The 17068-nt window shown below is 38.2% G+C and overlaps 1 protein-coding gene and 1 long non-coding RNA gene across 2 annotated transcripts; both read left to right on the top strand.

Moving 5' to 3' along the window:
• Positions 1–12618: 12618 nt before the first annotated feature.
• Positions 12619–14802, top strand: LOC131326270 (uncharacterized). Its single transcript, XR_009199955.1, has 2 exons — positions 12619–13028; positions 14527–14802. It is a non-coding gene; the product is annotated as an uncharacterized LOC131326270 (long non-coding RNA).
• A 267-nt stretch (positions 14803–15069) lies between these two features.
• Positions 15070–16802, top strand: LOC131327623 (uncharacterized). The gene is made up of 2 exons (XM_058360771.1): positions 15070–16182; positions 16704–16802. The coding sequence occupies exons 1-2, from the start codon at positions 15070–15072 to the stop codon at positions 16800–16802; spliced, it is 1212 nt and encodes a 403-aa protein (XP_058216754.1).
• The last annotated feature ends 266 nt before the right edge of the window (positions 16803–17068 follow it).

Below are 17068 nucleotides of genomic sequence, written 5' to 3'. Positions count from 1 at the left end.
CACATTTTTTAGTTTAGCTACTCATATTTCTTTCAACACTACAACAATACTATCTATTTTACATATCACTTATTAAAATATTATTTTTACTTTTCTATATGTACACACATACATGATCAGTATACATTTTCGAACAAGAAGGCAACGATCAACCTATTTTTGACGCCGTCGATGGAGGTGGTTGTGTTCAAACGGAACTCGCAAGATTGCTGCGTCAACCATAGAAGCACCTAAATCACCGTCGATCGCCAAAATCGCAAAGTGCAAAGCACTCAACTCGATCGATGCTTAAAACCCCAAACCCAGTTCTCCGAATCCATTAAACCCAAAAACCATTACCCCAACGTCCGGCCAAGAATTTGGTTTTTAGGTTCATGTTGATCTTTGGGTTTTTTATTGTGGGGGGAGAGAGAAAATAATATTAAATATTTAGATGGTGAATAGTTGTTAGGTAAATTTATCTAAGCACTGTACCTAAATTTACTTTAGTTAACCTCAAAAAAGACTATTGCTAACGTGGTGCAGTGTACATTTTGAGGTTTTGCTTAGCTAAAATACCTAAAATGCTATTTTCCCTAAGCAGATGTACATGCTCTAAGGTCATCCACAGTAGTATAATCAAAAATGGATAACAAAAAGTTGACACATTTGTAGACACCTTAATTTGGACCTATTAATTATCCTTAATTTGTGCCCTTGAGTCTCCCCGATGATGAAATGGAATCAAAATAGGACTCGGCTAAAGCTTGAACGATGCTTCTTGGTCTTTTTCAAACCAAAACTATCCTTTTTACCGACACCCTGAGAGTAAAATTGTCATACATTTCAGTGTATAAAATTTCTTTGAATGAAACCAACTGGGTTAGGAAGAGGACTTAACGAGCTTTCCAACGCTTCGAAAAACACCCAAATCTAAGTTCAGGAGTGTCTGTGACGCCCCTCTGAAGTTGGGCAGGCACTCTTCAGCACTCGGGAATGGCACTCTTGAGTGCTCGGGACTTCATTCTTGAGCGTTCGGGAGCTCTGACAGGCCATTGGATAATGAGCTTGACCTTTTGACCACGTTTTTTTTCAAACTTTCAACCTGCAATTCAAATCTGCATGTGCCAGAGGCCTGCCTGAGCCAGCAGGAATCTAATCATCACATGTTTCCCCCTCAAAACATTTTCTTTTCATTTTTGATTTTATTTTCAAATTAAAATTCTAATTTTTGGCTTTCCTATATATACCCCCCTCATTTTAGCATAGGGGGCACCACGAAAAATCACTCTCTCCCTCTGCTATTTTCTGAAAATTTCAGTCTCTAAACCTCCCTCAAATATTTTCCAAAACTTGTGTTTTCTAAGAAAAACTTCAAACAATCTTCAAGTACTTCAAAAGCCTCAAATCTTTAGTTCATCTAGAACTCCATTTTCCTACTATTTTTAGTCCATTTCCAAGTAAAAGAATTAGTCCAAGAAACCAAGTTCAAGTCAAGCAATGGTATAAAGGCTTACTTTATACTTCAAAATCTACTATTTTTCTACTTCTAAGGGGGATCTAGGGCCCATATCAGTTCTTTATAGTGGTTATGAGCCACATGATCTTGGTTTTACAACAAGAGCAAATGGTATAAAAAGTTTTTTTCAGTACACTAGAATCACTCCTGAGCGCTCAGGAGTGTTGTTATTTTGCTGCAGCTTGTTTTTCCCTCTATATTGTTATTTATGTAAGTTTCTGAATACTGGGTGTGCACTGGTTTTTCCAAAGCTCAGTTAGGTTTATTTTCAGTTGCAAGGAAGCAAGGTTTGGATGGTTAAGACCAGTTCTTAACTGTTTAAAACCCTTTGCTGAGCACTGATGTGCATTAATAACTTTATGTTTCTATTTTTAGTGTCAGAATATGTTTGGATCTAACAAAAACTTGCAGGGTAGCTCAACAAAACTCCTGAGCACTCAGGAGTGCAGTCCCGAGCGCTCAGGAGTGGTTCCGGTGGCAGTAGTTGATTTTCTATTATTTTTCACTTTGTATCATGTCATTATCATATATTGTACACTTGCATAGGCATACACTCTTTATTCGATATATCTGTGGATACGTGGTAAATGTTTATGTGAAACAAAATATTTTTAGTAAATCCCACAAATATTGAGTAGAGACCGACCCCGTGTCAGGCGAGATGGGTGCCATAAAACCCTTCCTCTCTCGTAACATGGCTTCTGAACCCAAAAACAATCTCTGGTTATCAAATTCAAACAATCATTTTCAATTAAATCGGTTTCTCAGATGGCTGACCATAAATCCGGGTGGCAACTCTTTCGATTTTTCAAACTCGGGCGGGTAGCCCACAGTGGCGACTCTGCTGGGGACTATTTAATTAATGCTTAAAGAACTTGATACATCGGTGAACGGTTCTTGAAAAGTCTGTCAAAAACGACGTTGCTTTATGCTCATCGAAGGAAGGAAATGGCGATTCTAACTGGATTTCTTTCCGGCCGTTCCGACCTGGGACTTTCCAACTATTCCCTTGTGTCTTTTTCTTCAAGAATTAATTAAACTGGCGAGCCAAGCTTGAAAAATGTTTATCGGATTTTCAAAATATTTTGTTTCATTGTTTATCTCTTGTATATATATTTTGTTCAACCTCGCTGTTGTGTTTTGGCAATCCTGCCCGGTTTGCCGGTGACAGGGAATCCCAGAATACTTGGCAACCCTCGACCATGATGAGTCATACCTGCCATTCGTACCGTTATCGGGCGTACGCTCGATAATCGAGAGGCATACCTTGACTCTAGTCCGGGAAACCCCATTTAAACCATAATCGGCCTTCATACGTGTGTAGAAAGCAATAAAACCTTCCAAATTAGGACAGGAGCCCGTAGGGTAGGATTATGTGATATATCCTGTTTACATGTTACTGCTTTCTGCATCGCATCTTGCATATCATCCATGTCATGTTGTTGTGTTGTCCATTTAAAGCCATATTTTCTTAGGCTCGCTTGCACGGTCTATAAAAGGTTGCCGAGACCTGATGATGAGTCACATACCTTGATACATGTTACTTTGATTATATGAGTCCTTGAGCTATGAAACTCGGAGAAATCAAAATCTTACTAAGTCCTTGACTAACGTTTAATCAAAGTCATAACTAAAAGGAGGAATGACGAAGAAACAAACGTTGTGACACCGACACCACCTCGGCTAACAGCATCGTATCGCTCACGCCACTTCAGGTTATAGTCTCACACCATCCACTCCAAGTCATTCCAAATTAAGGTCAAGGTTTCGATAAAGCATTAGTCGAATACTTAGTTCATTTTGGCATCTTTTGGAATCAATGGTCTTAAACAAGGGATACACCATTAAAAAGAAATCCGAGGTGAGTCATGCACCCCGGTGTATGTTGTCTAAACTACATGAGTCCTTAGAACAATGAGACTTTGGAAAATCAAAACATACTAAGTCCTTGACTAATGCCTAATCGAAGATTCAACGGAGAATAAAGAATAACAAGGAAACGATGCCGTGACACCAACACTATCTAGGTTATAGTGCCATGTCACTTACACCACTTCGGCTAATGGCACTATGCCACTAACGCCACTCTAGTTATGGTAGCACGTCGTCTATACTAAGTTATTCCAAGTTCAAAATTGAAACTTCGAATGAGGACTAGTTGAATACTTAGTTCATTTTGACATCTCTTAGAATCTGTCGTTCTAAATAAAGGATTCATCTTACAAGAAATTCTAAGGCTCGTGGCAACCTTTGAGAGGCTATAACTATTAGTTCAAGATAGGTCTTTAGGGAGTCGGAACGATGACTTCGGCAACAATGCACTTCTTTTGTTATGCACATTTTTCATAAAACAAAAGAAAAAAGGAAAATACGTCTGAGTACAACTTCTTGCTTTGCTGAGCAATTGGGCCAAAAAGAAAACCATACCCTCATAGACTCGATCTGAACTTAGGTTGATTCGGCTCGGAGCACCACCATCTCAATCTGAATCAACCGTGGAAGCTCAAAATTTGTGGGAAGATATGGAGCAGCCAGTGGAAAATTTGAACGAGTAACAGCCAGCAGGGAATCCGTATGAGTTGGATCAAATTCGAACTTTATCCGACAAATGGGGGAACAGATTAACAATCAGATCACCCAGTTAATGCTCATCATAACTGGGATTGCCAGGCGACTTCCACAAAACCCATAAACAACCCTCAAAAATAACCACAAACCACACCCTGAAACAAACCCTCAAAGCCCATAAATGGCCATCATCAGGGCTAACAAAAGGCCAAGAAGAGGTCTCTGATGGACCATGATTACAATGAAGTCAATCCATGAATGGAATCTCTCACGAGTTGGGGAAGTTTCTGAGTTTCAAGTCTTCGTCTTTGTCTTTCAGTTTCAAGTCAATTTGTACCTCGAGTCTTTCATACTTTCGAGTCTGTATGTTTTCAAATTCAAGTTTGTAGTCAAAGAAGAAAAACCAAAAAAAAGAGAGAGAGAGAGAGAGAGTCGGTTTCATAGTCCCGAACTACGTTATGACCTAATTCTTTTGCAAAATGGGATACGTAGGCAGCCTCTGCCAAAGGTTCGGTCATGATCTTTTGAGTCAATCATTTTACAGGTCAATCCCATCTTTTGAAACCAACGTCAAGCCTCTTGTGTCAAAATTGTGATAATAAACTTGCATTTTGTGATAATAATCTCGCTAAGCAGCTATCTCCCACACCGGGGTGAAATGAGGAAGATAAAGGTGCTAAACACATGATTATCATCGGCATTCGAAGCATGAAGGTGTCAAATGCATAGGTACAATGAGAAGCAAAACATCGAAGAAAAATTAGAGAAAGTTCAAAATCAATAAAAGTGCCAAATACACCGATACAACAAAATGCGAAGCAGATCAAGTGAAAGAAGGTGCCCATCAAAAGTAAAAACGAGCACAAAAAGGTTCAACATGATTGCTAACTTTCGAAACCCAAAGAAAATGAGAATTCTTGAGCCTATTATCCTTTCCTTAGCTACAAATAAAATCCTTTCAAATTGAAAAACGCAGCATTGGGAGAAAACAAGAAGGAGCGGCAAGGCATTTTGTGAGTCCCGCAAAATCCAAGCTGGGGCATTTTCTAATTCCATGGGTTGTCATCAACAATTTGGGGCACGGTTCATGGTAAAATCCTCGTGTTTTGACAAAACAAGATCAAAGAAAATTCTAAATAAGCATCATTTGATGGGGCTAAAACAATTTCAAAGCCCCGAATGGGAAGATCATCGAAGCTTGATTTTATCATGACAATTTCTAACATCAATTGTGGGGCATGCTTGCCATTTTTTGAACCCTCAAGTAATCAAGCTCCTTGTCCAGTCCAAATCAAATCCCTCGTCCAATCAAGGTCATCATCAAGAATCAGTCCTATGTTAAAAGGTCTTCCTTGTCTTTTGAGTCGTCTAAGCCTTGTCCAAATTTACACAAAGTCGTCTGTCTAGTCAAGCCATGTTGATCTTGAGGCCCCAACTCATGGAAGAAGCTCCGATACATGGAAGAACCCGCACTTGTGCTCATGATAAAACTAGTTGCCAAAACTATCAATGGAATCAAGGAAAAGAATCAGGACTAAGGTCTGTCACTGGTGCACATCAGCCCAACATCATCAGTCATAGCAAGCATACAGCCAACATCAAGACTGGGGCATGAATGCTCAAAACTCAAGCCATGATTAAAATCAAACTCAAACCAACTCCAGCCCGAATCCCAAGGTCCTGAAAATACCAGCCCGCTGGCCAAGAACAGTAAAGCAAAAAGGATACCTAGGCATGTCCCTTGTTTTTCAAAAAATAAAAATAAAATGTTATCGTCATCGTTGTCAAGTATCTAAACTCAACCAAATGGGGCATGGTTGTCTTCATCTTTCGCATATGCGTCGATTCAAATTATTTCAATCGCATCTTATCCCTTCAAGACAAATTAACTTGTCTCGAGGTTCAATTGCATTCTATCCCTTCAAGACAAACTAACTTGTCTCGTTGGATGGCACCCCTTGGGGTTTAATCACATTTTAATCCCTTCGAGACAAACTAACTTGTCTCGCCGGTTTACATATTTCGTTTCTAGAGCATGGCGTCGATTACAACATTTTCACCCACTGAGACAGAGCAATCGGTGTGCGCTCCTCAATCAATTTGTCTTGTCAATTACTTGCTTGCATATTTTTTGTGCCTTCTGCAGCATGCATGTTTGCATCTGTCCCAAAGAACTACGTTGGTCTGATCCCTACAAACGGGGTACGTAGGCAACTCGAAAGAGCTCGACCTCATGTTTCGAATGCTTGTAAAACTTTACTTGCATTTAATTTTGAATTAAGGATTTAGTAGGGCTCAAATTGGGCTGTCTCAATCTTTGGACGTCACTCGCATCCAGACATGATACCGAGCGCCGTCCAAAGAGGTGCAACTATAGTCACCCCAATTTGGACCTATTAATTATCCTTAATTTATGCCCTCGAGGCTCCCCGATGATGAAACGGAATCAAAATAGGACTCGGCTAAAGCTTGAACGATGCTTCTTGGTCTTTTTCAAACCAAAACTAGCCTTTTTACTGACACCCTGAGAGTAAAATTATCACACATTTCAATGTATAAAAATTCCTTAAATGAAACTAACTGGGTTAGAAAGAGGACTTAACGAGCTTTCCAACGCTTCAAAAAACACCCAAATCCGAATTCCGGAAAGTCTGTGATGCCCCTCTGAAGTTGGGCAGGCACCCTTGAGCGCTCGGGAGTGGCACTCTTGAGCGCTCGGGACTTCATTCTTGAGCGCTCAGGAGCTCTGACAGGCCATTGGATAATGGGCTTGACCTTTTGACCACGTTTTTTTCGTACTTTCAACTTGCAATTCAAATCTGCATGTGCCAGAGGCCTGCCTGAGCCAGCAGGAATCTGATCATCACATGTTTCCCCCTCAAAACATTTTCTTTTCATTTTTGATTTTATTTTCAAATTAAAATTCTAATTTTTGGCTCCCCTATAAATACCCCCCTCATGTCAGCATAAGGGGCACCACGAAAAATCACTCTCTCCCTCAGCTATTTTCTGAAAATTTCAATCTCTAAACCTCCTTCAAATATTTTCCAAAACTTGTGTTTTCTAAGAAAAACTTCAAACAATCTTCAAGTATTTCAAAAGCCTCAAATCTCTAGTTCATCAAGAACTCCATTTTCCTACTGTTTTTAGTCCATTTCCAAGCAAAAGAATTAGTCCAAGAAACCAAGTTCAAGTCAAGCAAAGGTATAAGGGCTCACTTTATACTTCAAAATCTATTGTTTTTCTACTTCTGAGGGGGATCTAAGGCCCATACTAGTTCTTTATAGTGGTTATGAGCCACATGATCTTGGTTTAACAACAAGAGCAAAGGGTATAAATTTTTTTTTCAATACACTAGAATCACTCCTAAGCACTCAAGAGTGCTCCTGCATGCTCAGGAGTATTGTTATGTTGCTGCAGCTTGTTTTTCCCTCTATATTGTTTTTTATGTAAGTTTCTGAATACTAGGTGTGCACTGGTTTTTCAAAAGCTCAGTTAGGTTTATTTTTAGTTGCAAGGAAGCAAGGTTTGGATGGTTAAGACCAGTTCTTAACTGTTTAAAACCCTTTGCTGAGCACTGGTATGCATTAATAACTTTATGTTTCTATTTTTAGTGATAGAATATGTCTGGATCTAACAAAAAATTGCAAGGTGGCTCAGCAAAACTCCTGAGCGCTCGGGAGTGGTTCCAGTGGCAGTAGTTGATTTTCTGTCATTTTTCACTTTGTATCATTTCATTATCATATATTGTGCTGTAATATTCCAAATTTTTTTATAAAAAAATTGAAATATTGTTTCGATATTCGATTAAAATATTTAGTGCTTGTTAAGTTAATTATGATTTAATTAGTTATTGTGCGAGTGCTTTTATATCCACGAGAATAATTTTTTTTTGTGACCGTTAAGATTTCTCCTTCGTACACCGAGGCTGCTGTTAGACTTGGAATAATTTCAACATGTTACGATTAAATTCTTAGATTTTTCAGAAATTGAAAACTAGACTGCCAAACACCACTGGGCACGACGTTTGCACGACAAAAAAAAAAAATTCTTCCCTTAGTTTCAAATTGCATCAGCACGTTTCTATGAAACTCACCTCCACCGACGGTTAAAATATATATATATATATATATATATATATATATATATAGTTAAGATATAGTTAAGATATAGTTAAGAAGAGATAGTACACTTTAAGATATAGTTAAGAAAAGAAAGAGATAATCAAATATGAAATTTATTCACAGAAAGGAGGCTCAAGTACAACATAAAGGAAAACTTACTAAAAGAGGATGAAGATCAGGGTCTTCGTATCCTGAAACTTAGAGAGAGGGGGAAGAAGAGAGTAATGAAACTAGAAAACTGAAAATTGAGCCTGCCTCTTACTGGAGTCTGTGGTTCCTTTTATAGAATAAGGAACCAGAAATTGTTTACAAATAATGAGTGGATTTACTGTGGCCATGTGACTTGCTTTTACTGTGACCATGTGACTTCTTTCGGTGGGAAAGTGACTGGATTACTGTTGGGAGATGCCCTTGGTCCTCTTTGAATGACCAATGATGCCTTTTCTTTTGGTAAAGCTGACTGAATAGGAAAATGTTTCCTCATTGCGTGGGTAAGCTGGTGATGCTTTTGTCCTTCATGAGTGACTGTTAAGAGATGCTGTCGGTTCTTGATGACTTTTGCTTATGGTGAAATCAGAATTCTTTTCAGAATTCCATCAAATTATCTAAGTTGTGCATTTCTTCCAATGTCAAATTATCCCAATAATCTTGACCATTATCTTCACTGGCAGAAAAATCTGATGCTGTTGAAGAGTTGTTGCTGGTTTGTTGACTCTGGTATTTGGCCACTAATTCTCCAAAATGAGTATGGAAAAGAAATGGAACTTCTTCAATAGGTTCAATAGATCTGATCTTCTGGATTGAATCTTCACAAATTAATCTGTAATTATCTTCAGAGTAATGATCAATATCTCCCAGTTTGCAAGCAATTGACCAAGCTCTATGATGTCGGATTTGACTTCTGGTTGATTGTGAACAAGGCCATCGGACCTCATCTTCAATAAGTTGAATCGGGAGATGAATTCTGCTGAATGGCCAGTTGGCTGAGAGATACATAATATGCTGGGCTGGTATTATGCTCCCAGTATGTGTCCATTCCGGCATTTTACTCTTGATCAGAAATTGGCAACGCAAATCTCCATATTTGGCGAAAAGGTTATTAATACAGACTGCCAGTTTTCTGGTGACTTGGTCTGTTTGCTCTGGATCAGTAAAAATGATTTGTCTAAGAAATCCATGATCTAAAAGAGTCATGGGAGTGATTTCAATATTTTTATTTTTGTAAGTAGTATAAATATTTTTAAAGTACTGCATATCAATGCAGGCTTTAGGAATGCTAAAAGTTAGTTGACAAGGGCAATCAATTCTTTCTAAAGGTATATTTTTACAAAGAGGGTTGGTTCTGGGACAATTGACTCGATCTTGATTTTCTCTATAAAGAGTTTCCCAAGTGATTTGTAAGCCAGGAATTATTTTTGTAGATAATTTAGTAAGAGTTTGAAATAGAAATTCTTGAAAATGATAACCACTTTGTCTACCCAGATGTTGAATATGGCTAATTATATCAATAGGGAAATTGTTTGGAAAATATAATCGGTTTTTGGGAGACAGGTGGTTGGTTGAAATATTTTGCATAAGAACAGGCAAATGGCTAAGTGCCTCTGGTAGCTGGAATATTATGTTACTGATGTTTCTTTCTACAATCTCACTGCTCCCTCTAAGCTCATTGCTTTCTACAATCTCACTACTCCCTTTATGCAAATGTTTACTGATGTTTCTTTCTACAATCCACTGCTCCCTCTGTGCAAATGTTGAGAAAATTGTTGCTGAATAGTTTTGATTTCATGTTGTAAAATATAATTTTTTGCTTTAAATTGAATATTTTGTCGTGAGATTTTTGAAAGTTTAGTAGTTGAATGTTGTAATTCATTGACTACTGAGACAAAAGATTTATCATTATTATCTCGAATTTTATTTTGCTCACAAAAGTAATAATTTAAACTATTTAATGTATTTATATAACTAGGATTATAACGATAATCCCCACACAAGTTCCAGAGAGCATCTAGGAGACATTGTTGGGTTTCGTCAATATTTTCTAAATAACTGAGTTTCCTAAATTTAATACTAGCTCCCTCAGGAATGACTGGTAGTGTGAATGCTCCGAAGGCTATTCTTTTTTGAGTCATCATCTGTAGAACAATCCAAGAAATCATTAGTGGGATAAATTGAATAAGTCTTGAGTTGTTGTAATTCATTTTGTCTTGGCTTAGTAAGGAATTCAAACTGAATTTTTTGTTTATTCAAAGTAGTAGTAATCTTGTTACTAGATACCGTAAATGGATAAAGTAGATAAATAAAAGGTACTCCTAATATTACTTTATCAGATAAATCCTTTACTAAAACAAAAGAAGTGATAAAATCTGTTTTGTTTTGTTGAACAATTACTTTGGGCAGCTTATATGCTATTTTCATGTTACTACCATTTGCTGAGCTTAGCATTTCTGTTGTTGACTGATAATATTTGACAGGTATTAAATTTTCTTGAATACAATTGAGATCTGCTCCAGTGTCAATTAGAGCTGTTATTTCTATAACAAAATCATTTATTATGAGCTTGACTTTTGCATGCCATTTCTGGATATTTATGCTATTTATTATTTTTAATCTAGTATTTTCATTTTCGTTTTCTAATCCTTCCATAAAATATTCTGTATTTTTACTATGGTTGGATCTAGAATTACTAGAACTGGACGATTCAGATAAAGTTTGGTCATCAGGAGTAGATGAGTTGCTTTTAGAAGTTTTTAATTTTCTTGGTTGGAATTCTAATTCTAATTTTTGGGTTATTACTTTTAATTTGGTTATTTCTGTTTTAATGAGATTTATTTCTTGTGCCAGATCTGTGACAGTGATTTCTTTGTGGGTTTTATTAAATCTTTCTATGGTTGCATTGAGATTTATTATTGGTTTAGTGTATTGTGGTTGTGTTTTATTTTGCTGAATCATTACCCTTTTGAGTTTGTCAATATATTGTCTTTTTAACTCAAAATCATCTATTTTACTAATTAGATCAATTAGTAATTCTTCTTCAGGTATTTCTCTGTTGAGTGTACTTATACTTTTATTACAGCAATTATTAGTGCATCCTATTTGTATTGGATCATCATTAGAACTGTCATTTAGAGAGTGATATTCAGATGATTCGGATGATTCTTCTAAACTGTCTTCTAAATCAGTTGTATTTGCTAATCTAAAAATTTCTAAAATATGTTTCTTTTCGGTTTCTGCGATATTTAGTTGATTGATTTTTTCTTTGACTTTGCATTCTGTTTTATAATGTCCCTTTTTCCCGCAATTATAACATGTAACTTGACTTTTGTCATTTGTAGTAATTTTCTTTTTGTTTTTTGATTGGTGACTTCTTGATTTTTCATAATATTTATCTTTGGAGAATTGAGGTTTATTTCTGGAGTATTTTTGAATTTTTTGTTTTTCAACACTTGATTTCTTTTTACTTCTAGAAGGGGCTATAGGGGGTAAACCATATTGTTTTCAAAAATTTTCTAATTCATATTTAGCTTTATTCTTATCTTTCTGTGCTTGTTTATTAATTTCATATCAATACACATTCGTAGTCCTTCTTTTTGAATAGTACTGACTATGTCACCATAAGTAAGTTTATCATATTCAATTATTCCAGTAGGTTGACTTAAGACATCCCTAATCTTATGAGCAAATAGGTTAGGAAGGCCATTAATAAATTTTTCTTTCCAAAACGACTTTGTGCAGTCGTCACGGAGCATTACTCTGGACATAAAAACATCTTTGTACCATCTAAAGTCACTCAATGTTGGACAGTACAAATTACTTAACTGGTCATGGATTCTAGAGGTAATGTTACTAGGTTGACCAACAAAATGCTTAATTATAGTATAAATTAATGTATTTATTCCATCAGGTATTCCTAATCCTATTTCATTATCAAAAATTGGGAGGCCATCTTCTCTTATTTGGGTGGCATGTATTATTTCTTGTCTTGACTCATGGGAGAGGTACTTATCCCACCATGCTTTTAGCATTCCAGTGAAACCGGAGGTTAACAGTTCTACTATTTGTGGTTGACCATGGTCAAGGTTACTTAGGTAACTATTTGCTACCATGGACATATGATTTAATTTTTCTAAAATTTGATTTTCACTGAGTCCATCAATATTCCATTCGTAGAGTTTACTAGAAGATACTGAAAACTGATGAGTTATTTCTTCATACTGTAAATCGGGTGGAGTGGGGTGAGAGTACCAATTTTTGGTTAGGCTTGTTGGATTAAATGTTGGTGTAACTAATTTATTTATTCTTTGGGCAGAGAATTGTTGTTGTAGTTGGGAAATATCACTGTCAGACGAAGACTGTGATTGTTGACTAAGAATAGGACGTTTAGTAATTGTAGAGACCCGTATTTTCGAAAAAAATCATTTAAGGTTTTATTAATGTTAGACTATCGAGTAAATGTGAAATTTGTTGAATTTATTTGATTTGGGGTCAATGTGATAGGATTAAAAGTGGAGGGAGTGCAAGTGTGGTTGGTGTGTGTCCTAGTATATATGTGTGTGTGTGAGGGTGTAGAGGATCAAAATCCCCAACCCTCTTTCTCTCTCCTCCCGATCTCTCTCTCTCGGCTTCTCTCGTTCTCTCTCTCTCTCTCTCTCAAACTCTCACACTCTAACACCCCAAAATACCTCGAACCCACCTCAATCCGCCGCAAAGTTCTCGCATTCAAGTGTTCTAGAGCTTGGAAATTCGTGGGTTTGAGCTCGGAGAGGAGTATTCGGATGATTCGAAGTTTTCGGAGCTAGGGCTTGCTTGGTTGGGCTTGGATTTCGTTCTTCGACTTTGAGGTAGGGATTTCTCACTTCTGTTATGTGTTTATGTGTTGATTTGGTGTTTGAATCGTGCCCTAAATCATTGCTTTTGTTGTTAGAAATGTTCTGGTGGAGTCTGAAAATCTTGCACTGAAAACCCAGGTCCTACCGGTAGGAGTTTTGGCCCTACCGGTAGAAAAGCTGTCCAGTAATGTCATTTTCGTGAAATTGTGGTCTCCTACCGGTAGGAGAAGATGTCCTACCGGTAGGGAATGAAAATTCAGCTATTTGGGCAAAACTTCGAACGGGCATAACTTATTCATCCGAACTCCGTTTTGGGCAAATTTTATATCGAAATTCATGTACCGGAAATCTACTTTCCAATGGTGGTGGTCTCATCTCCTAATTCTTAACCAATAAGATTCGGTAGCCAAAATAAGATGAAAACGTTCGTAGATGTTGGAAAATCCTTTTCCTTAGAATCGTTTGGGTGAGACATGGATGTTCTTAGGTTTTCCTAAGTACTTAATTGAGTGGTTTGACGAGGCTAGTGGTATACTAGGCTTTGTGGTGGTCGTTGGGTTCCGTATGAGTCTTATGACACCGAAACAAGGGTTTAGATAACATAAGAAATATACGTGGGCGAGGGTTGTGTGTGTTGACATGCAATGTGAGAAACAAACACATAGGGCACTCCTTTGAGTTAAGCAATGCTAGGCAGGGGTATGTGAGACATGTTCCTTATGTTCGATATGTGATACGTCATTTGCGTAAATTGTATGGTTTTATGAGTTGTAAGGTGAAAATCTATGAACCGTTGCGAGAGAATATCCTTTGATGTGTGAATGCTTATATGAAGAATGAATGGTGTAATGATTATGAGTTGAATGAAGTCGGATTATCCTTATTACTACTACAACAACTACCTCTTGTGAATAAGTCCTCGTTGTGAAATCATTATATGTGATTGAGATGAACGGTTGAATTGTGAGGCGCATTGGACGAATTGTGGTATGGTGATCTATACTATGTGATGTGATTTAGTTCCTTTAGTGAGGAAGGTATTTGTAAGGAGTAGCGGGGCTCCATAAACAGCCCGGAAAGAGTACTTGCTTATGACGTGTGATGTGGGATTGCAAGAGTGATATATGTGAGTAAACGTAAGGGTTTGTTTGATGAATGTACGAGAGAAATGATTGGTTGTCGAAACAACACCATAGAGTCATGTATCAACAGGTTCTTTTCTTTAAACGTGTGACGTTATGACTAAAGTGAAGTCAAAGAGCGGATAGAGTATTCGGAATAGGGTGTTGTGGTTAGCTTAGAGTCTTGGTGTGTAGTCATGGTACTTCATTTATGTCATCGACGTTGGAAAAACTACTAGTCGTGTTTTGTTTTTCCATTGAGATATCGTACCTTGCTTCTGTTATTCACTCTTGGGTTTGTTATTCATCCTACCAGTCATCCCATTTGCATATAATGGTTGTGTAGATTTCTCTACTGGGCTAGTGTAGCTCAACCTATCATTTTTCAGGTGTGAACCCGGAGCAGTAGAATGGAGCGAAGTGCATGCATTCAAGTGCATATTTTCAAAAGAAGTGGCAAAAGAGACTCATGGACTTTTGATAAAACATGTTTTGGGAATGTAATAGCACCTTAACTCTATTTCTTTTTATGATGTAATATATTCAAACTCTTGGAGTTGGATCTGTAATTTAATGATTTGGACTTGGTGAACTCTTTTGGGGTATTATGTAAGATAATGTGAGGGGTTTTATTTATGAAAAGCTATCTTTATTTATGTTGAAAATCGAGGGCGTGACAACTTGGTATCAGAGCATAAGTTTAGAATACCTTGAGACCGTGGGGAGACTTTGAGTCTCATGGGTTCAAAAAAAAAATTATTGCATTTTGACATGACTTGTGTGCTGCTGAGTGATTGACATGCATCCAACTATGTGGCATTGCATTTATATTACCGTATATTGGCATAGAGTTATTAGACTGGATTGGTGGAGTTGGAGATTCGAAATTTATCCGTTTGTTGATGATCTTTTCATTGTTTCTTTGTAGTGAGATGCCTCCGAGACCTGAGAATAGACTAGGTAGGATTGGGAATTCAAGAATGGGGGTCGGACAAAATCAGCTTGCTAGGGATATTGTAGCGGCACTTGCGGCAGCTAATCTTTTGCAACCACCTCCTAGGGATAACGCGGACAGTCGGGCCATAGTAGCCATGAAAGAGTTTAGCCGTAGAAATCCACCTCAGTTTGATGGGGAGAGTAGCGACCCCCTTGTGGCCGACCATTGGCTTTCACAAATTCGTAAGATCTTCAATGCCCTCAAGATTACAGAGGATGACCTACGGGTGAGCATAGTAGCTTGCCAACTTACCGGTGAGGCAAACGAGTGGTGGGAATCTGTTTTAGGAGTAAGGAGAGACGCTAGGAGGGCAGCTGGGGTTGCAAATCAGGAAATTGAGCCGGTTCAGGAAAGTTTGACTTGGGCTGAATTTGAGACACTTTTTGAAAACCAATATTTTCCAGAGTCGTATCGCGAACAGCTTAGAAACCAATTCGAAAGGTTAGATCAAGGTGACATGACCGTTTCAGAATATGCCACTAGGTTCCAAACCTTGTCTCGTTTTGCGCCAGAGTTAGTTGCAACCGATGGTAGGAAATGTAGGCGTTTTGAGAAAGGGTTATGTCCGTCTATCAAGAAGTTTGTGGTAGGTCAACGAATTCAAAGGTTTTCTGACATTATCGAGTGTGCTAGAAGTATTGAGTATACGGAGGAAATACCAGAGGAGCCGAAAGTGTGGGAGTCAAGAAAACAAACCGTTGGTAAGAGTGTATCTATAGAAACGTCTGGAAGCCAAGGGAGGAAGAGACAAAGAGAACAGTTTCTGTCCACCTCAGGACAGCATAATTTAGAACCACCTACTCTTTCTAAAACGTCAGGAGTATCGTCTCGGTCAACGATTGTGTGTTATCGGTGCCGCCAGTCGGGCCATCGTGCAGTAGACTGTCCTCAGGAAAAGGAATATCATGGTCAGAGACCACCTCGGGTTTGCTATCGGTGTCGTCATCCGGGGCACTTAGCGGTAGATTGTCCACAATCGACAAGTAGAGGGAGCGTACAAAGACCCACGGGGTCGGGTCATGCGTCTCATACCGCGTTGCAAGGTAACGTGAATTTATATGTTATGTTGAGATTACTTATGCATATACAAAGTGCTTATTTGCCAAATGATTGTTATTATGAAGTGTATGGTCTATTCTAGTGTTGGATAGCATTGCGGAGTTGTCTCTTTGAACTTGTCTGATAAAATCTAAGTGTTGTGACAACTAGACTAGTGGGATGAAAATACTCAAGATTGATAAAATGAATAGAAATCGTGTAAGGTCTTGTGGGATTGAAATGAACTAAATTACTATTGGGCTTCTTAGAGCCACGAGTTATGAAGTATTGGGCACTGTGTGAGCCCGTGGTTGTGTAGGGTACTGTGTGAACTCGTGGTGAGATAGGGCACTGTGTGAGCCTGTGGTATCTGGGCACTGTGTGAACCCGTAGTGTATAGGGCACTGTGTGAGCCCGTGGTTGTATTGGGTACTGTGTGAACCCGTGATGGTATTGGGCACTGTGTGAGCCTGTGGTATTTTGGGCACTGTGTGAGCCTGTTGTCATATAGGGCACTGTGTGAGCCCGTAGTGTGCTGGGTACTATGTGAGCCCGTACTATATTGGGTACTGTGTGAACCCATTGTATTGGGCACTATGTGAGCCCGTGGTTGTATTGGATACTGTGTGAGCCCGTTGATGCGTAGATGTGTTCGATGATGTGTAAGCCATTAATTCGTACGGTGGGTTTGCAGCCGGTTAGTCTATTATGGTAATTGTGTATGAAATTGGTTGCTGTTTAGTTTTAATCTACATGCTTGACTTGTAATGTAATCTTAGCGTGTGGAATTTGCTTTTGGAACACAATACTGGATAGATGATGATGTGCGTATGGGTACTTGCTACGTGTTAAATAGATGATCGATAGGAAGTGTGTTTGAATGGGGTGACCCAAAT

This window comes from Rhododendron vialii, chromosome 5a (genome assembly GCF_030253575.1).
Source record: "Rhododendron vialii isolate Sample 1 chromosome 5a, ASM3025357v1".
Taxonomy (NCBI): domain Eukaryota; kingdom Viridiplantae; phylum Streptophyta; class Magnoliopsida; order Ericales; family Ericaceae; genus Rhododendron; species Rhododendron vialii.
This window is presented reverse-complemented; position numbering and strand designations above follow the sequence as displayed.